General features: G+C 43.8%; 1 protein-coding gene across 3 annotated transcripts in view; it reads left to right on the top strand.

Annotated features, from left to right (window-relative positions):
- Nucleotides 1–11344, top strand: part of ZXDC (ZXD family zinc finger C) — a 63903-nt gene extending 52559 nt beyond the window's left edge. Inside the window, exons 8-10 of one of the 3 annotated variants that reach the window (XM_004368407.2) lie at nucleotides 5289–5455; nucleotides 7789–7890; nucleotides 9243–10707. In XM_004368407.2, the coding sequence (XP_004368464.1) occupies nucleotides 5289–5455; nucleotides 7789–7890; nucleotides 9243–9329 (356 nt within the window). In that variant the 3' untranslated portion in view covers nucleotides 9330–10707. Of the gene's footprint in view, nucleotides 1–5288; nucleotides 5456–7788; nucleotides 7891–9242 lie in introns of all 3 variants that reach the window. The other 2 variants (XM_023725669.1, XM_023725648.1) reach the window with 2 other exon arrangements.
- Nucleotides 11345–11386: the final 42 nt, after the last annotated feature.

The following is an 11386-nucleotide window of genomic DNA, read 5'->3' on the forward strand; positions in this document are numbered from 1 at the left end:
TTATGTCTGGATTCTCAATTCTGTTCCATTGGTCTACGTATCTGTTGTTGTACCAATACCAGGCTGTTTTGACTACCGTGGCAGTATAATAGGTTCTAAAATCAGGTAGTGCGAGGCCTCCCACTTTGTTCTTCTTCTTGAGTAATGCTTTACTTATCTGGGGCCTCTTCCCTTTCCAAATGAAGTTGGTGAGTTGTTTCTCCATCTCATTAAAAGCATGACATTGGAATTTAGATCAGGATTGCATTGTATCGTAGATCGCGTTGGGTAGAATTGGTATTTTCACAATGTTGAGTCTTCCTATTCATGAGCAAGGTATGTTATTCTACTTACGCAGGCCTCTTGGTTTCTTGGCAGTAGCGTCTTGTAGTTTTCGTTGTATAGATCTTTTACGTTTCTGGTTAGATTATTCCTAAGTATTTTATCTTCTTAGGGGCTATTGTTAATGGTATTAATCTGGTGATTTCCTCTTGGAAGCTGTCTTTGTTGGTGTAGAGGAATCCAGCTGATTTTAATATGTTTATCGTGTATCCCGATACTTTGCTAAAATCTTCTATTAGTTACAGTAGTTTTCTTGTGGATTCTTAAGGGTTTTCTGTGTGTAAAATCATATCATCTGCAAATAGAGATACTTTTACTTCTTCCTTACCAATTTGGATGCCCTTTATTTCTTTTTCTAGCCTAATTGCTCTGGCTAGGACCTCCAGCACAATGTTGAATAAGAGTAGTGATAAAGGGCATCCTTGTCTGGTTCCCTTTCTCAGTGGGAATGCTTTCAAACTCTTTCTGTTTAGGATGATGTTGGCTGTTGGCTTTGTAAAAATGCCCTTAATAGTGTTGAGGAATTTCCCTTCTATTCCTATTTTGTTGAGAGTTTTTATCATGAATGGGTGTTGGACTTTGTCAGATGCCTTTTCTGCATTGATTGATAAGACCATGTGGTTCTTGTCTTTTGTTTTATTAATGTGATGGATTACATTGATTGTTTTTCTAAGTTGAACCATCCCTGCATACCAGGTATAAATCCCACTTGGTCATGGTGAATTATTTTTTTGATATGTTGCTGACTTCTATTGACTAGAATTTTATTGAGGATTTTTGCGTCTTTAATGTTCATGAGGGATACTGGTCAGTAATATTCTTTTTTTTGTGGTGTCTTTATCTGGTTTTGGTATCAGGGTTATGCTGGCTTCATAGAATGAGTTTGGGAGTATTCCATCCATTTCTGTGCTCTGAAATACTGTTAGTAGTAGTAGTGTTAACTCTTCTCTGAAAGTTTGGTAGAATTCTCCGTTGAAACTGTCAGGGCCAGGGCTTTTTCTGTTGGAAGTTTTTAAATTATCTTTTCAATCTCTTCTTTTGTTATAGGTTTATTTACTTGTTCTACCTCTGTTTGTGTTAGTTTAGGTAGGTAGTGAGTTTCTAGAAATTTCCTCTAGGTTTTCAAATTTGTTTGAGTACAATTTTTCATAGTATTCTGTTATGATTCTTTTAATTTCAGTTGAGTCTGTTGTGATATCGCCCATCTCATTTCTTATTTGGGTTATTTGCTTCCTCTCCTGTTTTTCTTTTGTCCATTTCGCCAGTTGTTTATTGATTATGTTGATCTTTTCAAACAACCAGCTTTTGGTCTTGTTAACTCTTAGATTTTCTGTTCTCTATTTCATTTAATTGAGCTCTTATTCTTATTATTTCCTTTCTTCTGATGCCCGAGGACTTCTTTTGCTGCTCTCTTTCAACTTGTTCCAGTTGTAGGGTTAATGTTTTGATTTTGGCCCTTTCTTTGCTTTGGATATGTGCATTTGTTGCTGTAAACTGACCTCTGAGCACTGCCTTTGCTGTGTCCTAAAGGTTCAGGTAGGATGTGTTTTCATACTCATTTGATTCTGTGAATTTCTTTATTCCGTCCTTAATTTCTTCTATAACCAAGTAGTTTTTGAGCAAGGTGTTGTTCAGTTTCCATATATTTGTTTTTTTTACCTTGCGTTTTCTGTTATTGATTTCTACTTTTATGGCTTTATGGTCAGAAAAGATGCTTTGTAATATTTTGATGCTTTGGATTCTGTTAAGGCTTGCTTTGTGGCTTAATATGTGGTCTCATCTGGAGAATGTTCCATGTGCATTGGAAGAGAAAGTATGCTTGGCTGCTGTTGGGTGGAGTGTTCGGTTTATGTCCATGAGATCAAGTTGGTTGATTGTGGCATTTAGATCTTCCATGTCTTTGTTGAGCTTCTTTCTGGATGTTCTGTCCTTCACTGAAAATGGTGTGTTGAAGTCTCCTACTATTATTATGGAGCTGTCTATCTCTCTTTTCAATGCTGGTAGAGTTTGTTTTATGTATTTTGGAGCCCTGTTGTTGAGTGCGTAAATATTTATTATGGTTATGTTCTTTGATTATTTATTGACCATTTAATCATTCTATAGTGTCCTTCCTTATCCTTTGTGGTGGATTTTACTTTAAAGTCTATTTTGTCGGAGGTTAATATTGCCACTCCTGCTCTGTTTTGAGGGTTGTTTGCTTGATACATTTTTTTCCATCCTTTGAGTTTTAGTTTGTTTGTGTCTTTAAGGCTAAGATGTGTCTTTTTGTAGACAGCATGTAGATGGATCGTGTTTTTTTATCCAGTCTGCCACTCTCTGTCTCTTTATTGGTGCATTTAGTCTATTTACATTCAGCATAATTATTGATAGGTATGAGTTTAGTGCTGTCATTATGATGTCTTTTTTGGTGTGTTGTTAATAGTTTATTTTTTCCACTTAATTTTCTGTACTGAGCTTTTTTAATGTATTTTCGTTGTTGATTTTGTATTTGCTGGGTCTCTTTTTCTTGTTTTTTTTTTTTTATTGTAGTTTAAGTGAAAGTTTACGATTCAAGTTAGTCTCTCATATGAAAATTTATACATACATCGTTAAGTGACCCTAATTACTCTCCCTATACTGTGACAGCACACTCCTCCTTTCCACCCCTGATTTCCCATGTCCGTTCAACCAGCTGCTGACCCTCTCTGCCTTCTTATCTCACCTCCAGACAGAAGCTGCCTATTTAATCTCATATATCTACCTGAGCTAAGAAGCACACTCTTCATGAGTATCATTTTATGTCCCATAGTCCAGTCTAATCTTTGTCTGAAGAGTTGCCCTCGGGAGTGGTTTTAGTTTTGGGTTGACAGAGAGTCCAGGGGCAGTACTTTCGGGGATTCCTCCAGTCTTAGTCAGACCATTAAGTCTGATCTTTTTACTAGAATTTGAGTTCTGCACTCCACCTTTCTCCTGCTCCATTAGAGAGTCTCTGTTGTGTTCCCTGTCAGGGCGGTCATTGGTGGTAGCTGGACACCATCTAGTTCTGGTCTCTGGATGATGGAGTCTCTGGTTTATGTAGCCCTTTCTGTCTTTTGGGCTAATACTTTCCTAGCATCTTTGGTGTTCTTCATTCTCCTTTACTCCAGGTGGGTTGAGACCAATTGATGCATTTTAGATGGCGGCTCACTAGCTTTTAAGACCCCAGATGCTACTCACCAAAGTAGGATGCAGAACATTTTCTTAATAAGCTTTGTTATTAAGAATTCACCTGGATGTCCCCTGAAAGCATGGTCCCCAGACCTCCGCCCCTGCTACTCTGTCCCTCAAAATGTTTGGTTGTATACAGGAAACTTCTTAGTTTTGGTTTAGTCCAGCTGTGCTGACTTCCCCTGTAGTGTGTTCTGTCCTTTTCGTCACCTAAGATAATTCTTGTTTACTATCTAGTTAGTGAATAACCCTCACCCTCCCTCTCCACCCTCTTAACCATCAAAGAATGTTTTCTTCTGTGTTTAAACTTTTTCTTCAGTTCTTATGTTAGTGGTCTTATACAATATGTGTCCTTCTATGACTGATCAGATTCACTCATCATAATGTCCTCCAGATTCTTCCATGTTATAGGATGTTTCACAGATTCATTGTTGTTCTTTATCATTGTGTAGTATTCCATTGTGTGAATATACCATAATTTTTTTATCCATTCGTCCATTGATGGGCCATCTTTTTGCTATCATGAACAGTGCTGCAGCAAACATGGGTATGCATGTATCTATTCGTGTGGCGGCTCTTATTTCTTTAGGATATATTCCTTGTTTTGTATTTTGATGTGTAAGATTGTTAGTTTCCTTTGTTGTTACCTTAATATATACCCCTGTTTTTCTAAGTTTAAACCAGTCGGTTATTTCTTTATATCGCCTTGACTTCCTCTCCATAAGAAAGATCTAAGACTACAGTTTTTAGTTTCTCTTTTTGTTCTAATGTTGTCACAATTAGAAATTCTTAGGAAGAAATATTTTTCAGAAACTTAACAAGTCTTTCAGTTTCTTTATCACTTGTTAAATTGAACAAAATTAAATGTAATATTTTTATGAAAAATATCTTGTATGCTAGACAGCTTGTAAAATTATCAGTGTATTTGTATGTATGTGTCCAGGGGCATCTGGACAGAGCAACAACAAAAGCTAAAATGGCTTTTGAGTTTCTGTCAGCCAGGCACTGTTGACACATTTACTTATTTAATCCTCCCAACAGCTTTATGATGTAGAGGATGTTATTCCCATTTTACAGGTAGAGAACAGAGGTTAAGTTATTGCCCATGGTCACATAGCAGAGTAGGTGGTGGAGCCATGACTTGACTCTACAGCACCTGTTCTGAGCTGCTACTTTCGGCGGCTCCAGTGCCTCCTAGTGCTAATGTGGTTATATCTGGGTGCTAGGATTTTTCTTTCTTTTACTTCATTTTAATAAAAGTATATTTTTATAAAACCAGTGACGTGGTTATTTTTTAAAAAGGAAACTGGACAAAAACATTCTGAAGGATTTGATAGCTCTTTAGCATGCCTCTGAGTTGAATAGGAGTGGGATTTGATGGCCTTCTGCCACCTCCCTGTCTTCCTCTCCATGGTGCTGTTGCTCAGTGTGGTTGGTCGTACCAGTGACTGAATGTCCTGGGTGCCAGCAGCTGCTGAGTTAGAGGGTTAAGGAAGAGCCTCTGCCCTCCAGAAATGGGCAGCTTGGGTCTGATGACTGCTTGTCTGAATGATAGGTATCATACATTTTTTAAATTGTCTAATCAAAATCCTGGATGTTTTAAAATTGTTTTGTTTTTACCTCTTACCTTGTGGTTATTCCTGTTGAGCAGTTTTAAGACCAGTTTTGCTGGTCTGTGCAGAATCACGCAGTGTAGATTGTCTTTCTGTAGTGTGACCGCAATAAGGGCAGGGCCCTGACCAGTAGATAGTATATGTGTTGGTTTGTCTGTTTCATTTTAGGATCCTCAGGGCCTGCTCAAAGAAAAATAAAAGGTGAGAAAATCAGTCCTCACTTCCATGCAAGCCAGGGCAGTTGGCTGTGTGGAGATGTTGTGGTGCCAAGTGGAGGCCTGACGGGACCAGAGCCAGCAGCCGGGGTGCGGTGCGTTCAGGTCCAGCTACTGCAGGTAAGAGCCAGGGACCTGGGGGAGGCAGTCTGCAGACACTGGAGGCAGGCCAGGGTAGGCAGGAGTGGTGCAGACTAGTCCCCTGCGGCCCACTCCCCTCAGCCCTGGTACCGTCAGCTTCCCACAAGGCCTGCCTCCTGATGCCCCTTATCTCAGCTGACTGCCTTGTCACCACCCACCCCCCACCCCCCACGTCTGAACAGTCCCCAAGTCCTGTTTTACATCCTAAACCTCTTCATAGCCCTACCTCTCCCTGTTTCCTGCCCTGTGACACTGCATTTGTCCAGACTTCTGCCTTTATTTGGTCTACACCATCGTCTCTGTGTCTGGCTTTCCCCCAGTGCAGTGTACCTTCCACTCCTCTGAGTTACTTTCCTAAAATGTGGATGGGCTCATGGCCCTCTCCTGCATCTGTTTGGCTTCTGGATGAAGTGCTGGTCATAGCTGTTCCTGGATTGGCCACAGAAAGCCCTAGCGCTCTTGTCTGGCCATACAGACTCCTGGCAGCACACTGCCCCGGCCCAGCCCCAGAACCCTGGCTCACTGACTCCCTGCCAAGCCTTTATTCACTTACTCAGGCGCATTGGTCACCCCTTCCCCTGTGCCCTGGGCACTGCTTCCCCCCCACCGGAGTGGTTGCCTTTGTTGTGCTCTATTGAAGGTGCTTTCTTCCCCCACCAAACAGAGCCCCTCAGGGACAGGGCCACTGTGTCTCAAACCCTGCTGTGTCCGGCCAGCAGGTGCCTGCCTTGCAACCATTTCTTCAATGGCCCCACGTGCACCTTAATTTTCAGTTTCATTTTTAGTGGCCGGAATGGGGAAGTAAAAGAATTTGGAGGGATTTTGGGAGAGAAGTGATTTTAAGCTGAGTATGAACATGGCTGTGACTGGCCCAGTGATGTGCTACCTCTTTATCTAGCGTGTCCCGTACTCCTGGCTACCTGGGCCCTGGATTACTGTTTAGCTGGGAAGGCAGAATCATAGCTAGCTGAGCATGTCTGCATGCTGAGCTGGCTGATTGTGATACTTGGAGGGAAAGTTAGAGGGGAGATCAGTGGGCCTACAGTTTGGGAGCATTCATGAAGGGAATGGGCTGACTGGCTGTGAAGAGGCAGGATGCAGACAGGTCAGGGGGACCAGCAAGGCCAGAGGCTTGGCAGTGGGGTGAGGGAGGGTCAGTTGGTGAGGGGGCGTGGGGAGGCCTTAGAAGAGCAACACAACAAGGTGCTCTTGCTCACGTATAAAATGAGAGGCCCTTGTGAGTATTTGGTGGAGGCAGGGGACTGAGGAAGATTTGCCTGCAGAGGGGAACAGGAAAACCTGTCCTTTCTCCAGGCTTGGGACCAGCAGTAGCTCAAAGCTTATGAAGAGATACAGGACCTCCCAAGGTAGGGGCAGTGAATAGGGAGGGAAAGGGGCCAGTCAGTGACCTCTGAGCATGGAGCTTCTGAGCATGGCCACAGTTTGCAAATCAGAAGTGGTCAGGAAGGATCAGAGGTTTTGAAACAGACGCTGGAAGAAAGCTGGTGCCATGGGTAGAAAAGGAGCTGGTTGGGAAGGGAATATTTTTTAAGAGGTATCCAATTAAAGATGAAAACTTTGATGTCAGAGAAACCTGGGTTTGAGTCCTTTATCTGCCCCTAACCAGCTAGTGCAATCTTGGGCATGTTACTTAACTACCCTGGGCCCCTGTTTTATCACTACAAGATGGGAATGATAGTGTTCAGTGCTTGACGCATGGAAGGTTCTTGAGGCTGTGGAAGGAGTGAGAGATATGAGCCTAAGATGATGTTGCAGTAATGGGTTGTGAACTGGCTGGACTTGCAGATTACAGCTAGCCAGGTGCCAGATAGTACCCATTTTCTTAATTAGATGCCTAAGCACCTGGTAGGTAGCCTGGCCCCCACTGGGCACCCTCAATCTGCTCTGGTCCCTCCCAGCTCTCCTGTGAGGTGGCTGGCACAGAGGGGGCTCCTGGAGAGCACCTGTGGGCAGAGGCTTGGCACTTGGGGAGGGTTGGGCAGCCCGAGAGGGATGCAGAAGCAGCCCTAGCAAGAAATGGGGATCAGGACTGACGGGAGGAGTTTGGAGTGTGAGGTGACATGGGTGCACTGGAGAGTTCCCAGAGAGGAGTCTAGGGAGGATGGATGAGCAGGATGGTGGAAAGTTCAGTGCCCGGCTCAGTCCTTGGGCCTGCTTCTTCACCTGGACTGTCTGGGTGGGGCTAGTTCTGTTTGGTGCCACAGGAAAGAGGATTCTCTAGCAAAGATGGAAATGTTGCCATTCTCTATGTAATAAGCATGTGAAAGATGTTTTCATTGTTGCTTCCCTAGGACGATCCCTCAGGTGAAGGAGTCTTGCCACTTGCACTCAGCTTGCAGCCTCCCCTGCTCCGTCCCGTCCTCACCGTGGACTTGCCTGTCTACGTCCTCCAGGTCTGAATGTCTTATAGCTCCTTATTTTATTCTTAGAACTCTTAGAGAGTTTCCCAGCTTCCTGGGGGCCCTCTGCACCAGCAGGGTAGTCACTGAGCCAGGCTCGCTGCAGACTCGGCTGGTTTCCATGGACATGGTGCTGTTTTTGGAAAAGGTGGGTAGATGACAAGGTGGAGGGTATGGATAGCTCAGATTGGCTCGTCCTGGAGCTCACTCACAAACAAGGTAAGATTTCATATGCTCTGGGAGTATTTTATACTGAAAACTTCTAGTTTCTTTCTTCTATGCGAGGTAGGCTGGCCAGTTTTTCATATCTGGAGAAAAGACCCAGGAGAGTTAGTGTAAGTAGTTGCTTAAGTTGCTGAGAACAGGTGGCATTGGAGAGTTCAGATTTGAATATAAAAGAATGGAAGCATAAGCTTATGTAATTTCTATCAGTGTACGGCTTACGTATTTTTTTAAATCCATGCAAACAGTCGGTTTAGTTTGTTGCAAATTGGGATGTTCATCGTTTTCCATAACATCAGAAATAAATACCGACTAAAGCGTTGGTGAGAAACAGGTTGGCATTCAGACTGCCAAGGGCATGTAAATCGAGCGTGGTTTATGTATCCATTGTATATCCCAAACCCCAGTACTGTCTCTTCCATTACGTTCAGCAGTGCCACTCATGAGACTTTAGTCCTAAGGAAATAAGGCGGTGTGCAAGTAATTGGCCAAACAGTGTTCATTGCGTCATTGAATCTAATAATGAAAAAGTGGAAAATTGTCTCCAACAAGACGAGATGGATTTGATGGGTTATGGTACAGCTATGTGGCTGTGATAACTGCTTAGCCACTGAAAGTAATGTAGATGAATAAATACTTAATAACTTGGGAAGATGCTGGCATGAACGAAGTTGAAGGAGAAGGTTACAAAACAAAATAACCTCATTCAGATCATTCAGATGATCTCATTTTTGTAAAAAGATACATGGGTGCAGATGCTCAAGTACGTGTGGATATTCACTAGTCTATGTGTGAAAAATACCTGCAGTGACTACAACACAGTATCGAGTCCATTTTCCCTTCATTTTGTTTATGTTTTTAATTGTTTTTCAAAGAATATGCTTGTAAAGTATAGGAAAACATGTTCTTTTTAATTAAGAAAAGTCAGACGTGCCTGATGGGTTGGCCTCGTTGGTTTTTGTTGTTCATTCGACATTGAGACCACAAAGGCATTCGGTTGAGAGCGGAGCTGTCACCTCCTCTGAGATGTGTGTGTAAATTCTCCGGGTCCCAGTCAAGCTGACGGCCCGTCCCTGGCCTGGCCCCACACCCTTTGTCCCTCACCCTCTCTGCTTGGCTCACAGGAGGTGTTCCCAGCCCCAGAGGATGCCGCTGGTCCTGAGGCTGTACAGTTCTCCAGAAGCACCATCAACCTCCAGGACTTGCAGTGAGAATGCTGGCTGCGAGAGCCCCCGAAGACTCAATTAGATGGTTCTGTTGGCGTGGGTAGGACTCCCACTCAGCTTCTGCTCAAAAGTCTAGCCTGATTCTTCAGAAAACTTTTTGGTGCATTTACGGAAAGTATTTTTCTTATGTTTTATCAGGAATCAGTCAGGGGCTCTGCTGTTTGAATGTGCCCTGTACAAGTGCAGTGCTTTGGGATACGGGGCTCACCTCTGGAGAGGCCCAAGTTGGGTCCTTACCAGCCACCCACGTGCAACGTCCTTTCTTTCCCGCTTGGCCTGAGCCATGCAGCACTTGTTGCATTGGAAAGAAAAGGGAAAAGACGTCAGTAGGAATAGGGTAGAATTCAGGTTTCCCAGCCAAATACAGCTTTCTCTGTAGTAAACTAGATGGGGTCTGTTAGTTCAGTGTTTAGTATTTTGCCTGAGACATAGCTAGAAAGACCATTTTCCCTGAGAGCTCGTATAACAGGCCATATCCCAGTCATGGGGACAGTGTTTGTGGTCAGGCTGATTCTGCTGTGTTGTAGGGTGGAAGTGGCCACGTCAACAGGGAGGCTAAGTTCAAGTCCATGTTCTTGCTGTGAAATCAGACCAGGCAGGGCCAGGCAGGTGCCGGACCAGCAGGCGGCCCATTTGAGAGGAAGTGGTAGTGAGTGCAGTGGGCTGTCATTGGACCTGAGCGAGCCCTCTTCATGGGCCCCAGGTGTCGTTCATAGTTTGAGTGCGGTAGAGTTAACACTTTTAAAATAATCTTTCTAAATTCTGTTGTTGGGTATTAATGTTTAATGGTAATTTGACAACGGTTTATACAGTGATGTTCTGAATACTGTATGTATAGGACTGTAATAATGGTATGTGTATGTTTTTTATTGTTGAGGTTGAAGATGTGCATATAATATGTCAAGGTATATTTTTACGGAGTAAGGTCTGTCTTACAAAAAGACAAGTTGATAATCTTGCACATATTTATTTGTTAAATACAGTTGATGGAATGGACACAGGGTCATTCAGAAATGCTTTTTTGCCTTGTGCCTTTTGGAGTGTATGGTTATTCAACCAATGCTGTTTTGATTCTCAGACTGGAATCATCTAAACTCTGCCCATTCTGTGTTTGTTTCTTGAATTTGGGGCTTTGGCTTTTTGGAATGACTCCAGCATTCTCTGTGATTCCTCTCTGTCTGTCCTGCCGGAGGTGCATCTATCTGCCCAGATTGCCTCTGCCTGCAAGAATTAAAACCACATTTGTAAATGGTTCTTTTCCACAGAAGTCTGTGCTGCGTCACAGACAAGTCCAGGGCTTGAATGTGCCCACCTGGCCCTCACCTCAGACCTTCTAAGACTGACAGATAGTGCCCCCCTCTCTCTGGGGAGGCAGGCACCCCCTGCCGGCGTGGTTGTGGTCCCTTTGTGGCCTGTGGGCCTCTTACACCTCCCTTCCTGAAGGGAGGAGGGTCTGGGCCATAGGAGTGCTTCGTCTCGGAGGCATGGTCTGGGTCTCTCTCCTGCCCAGGCGTTGGGGAACACACCACAAATGGTTGGGGTGGGCTGTCACCGTCTTGTGGGCACTGAGGTTCACCCCTGGCAATGGACCTAACTCCCGGTGCAAATGAATAAAAGTTTTTGTATAGTCACACGCCAAAGGCTTTGCTTGGTTTAATTCGAGGAATTTGGGTATAGAGTGTTGAAACCGTTTTGTTTTCTTCTTCAGTTAGTAGTAATGACCTGTTTATCTGCCCAGTTTGCTGCTTACTTTTCTTGTCTTTGCATCGGGGAAATCCCGTACTACATCTCATCATGCAGTTGGAGACTTTGTCTCTTAAAGCAGCCGTTTTAGAGGAGAACCAAGATGGTGCTCCTTCCCTCTAGCACAGGCTTAAGGCCAAATAATGAAAGAGGGTTTCTGAGATTGATTAACAGCGTCAGCTTCCTTACACAGGCCTCAAGACACCAAAGAGACATGGAGTTTATTTCAGTGGGAGAAAGGGAATGTACAGAAGAGAACTGCCAGAATGCACAGGGCCTGGCATGAGCCCTGTCCAGGC

This window comes from Trichechus manatus, unplaced genomic scaffold (genome assembly GCF_000243295.1).
Source record: "Trichechus manatus latirostris isolate Lorelei unplaced genomic scaffold, TriManLat1.0 scaffold00001, whole genome shotgun sequence".
Lineage (NCBI taxonomy): Eukaryota > Metazoa > Chordata > Mammalia > Sirenia > Trichechidae > Trichechus > Trichechus manatus.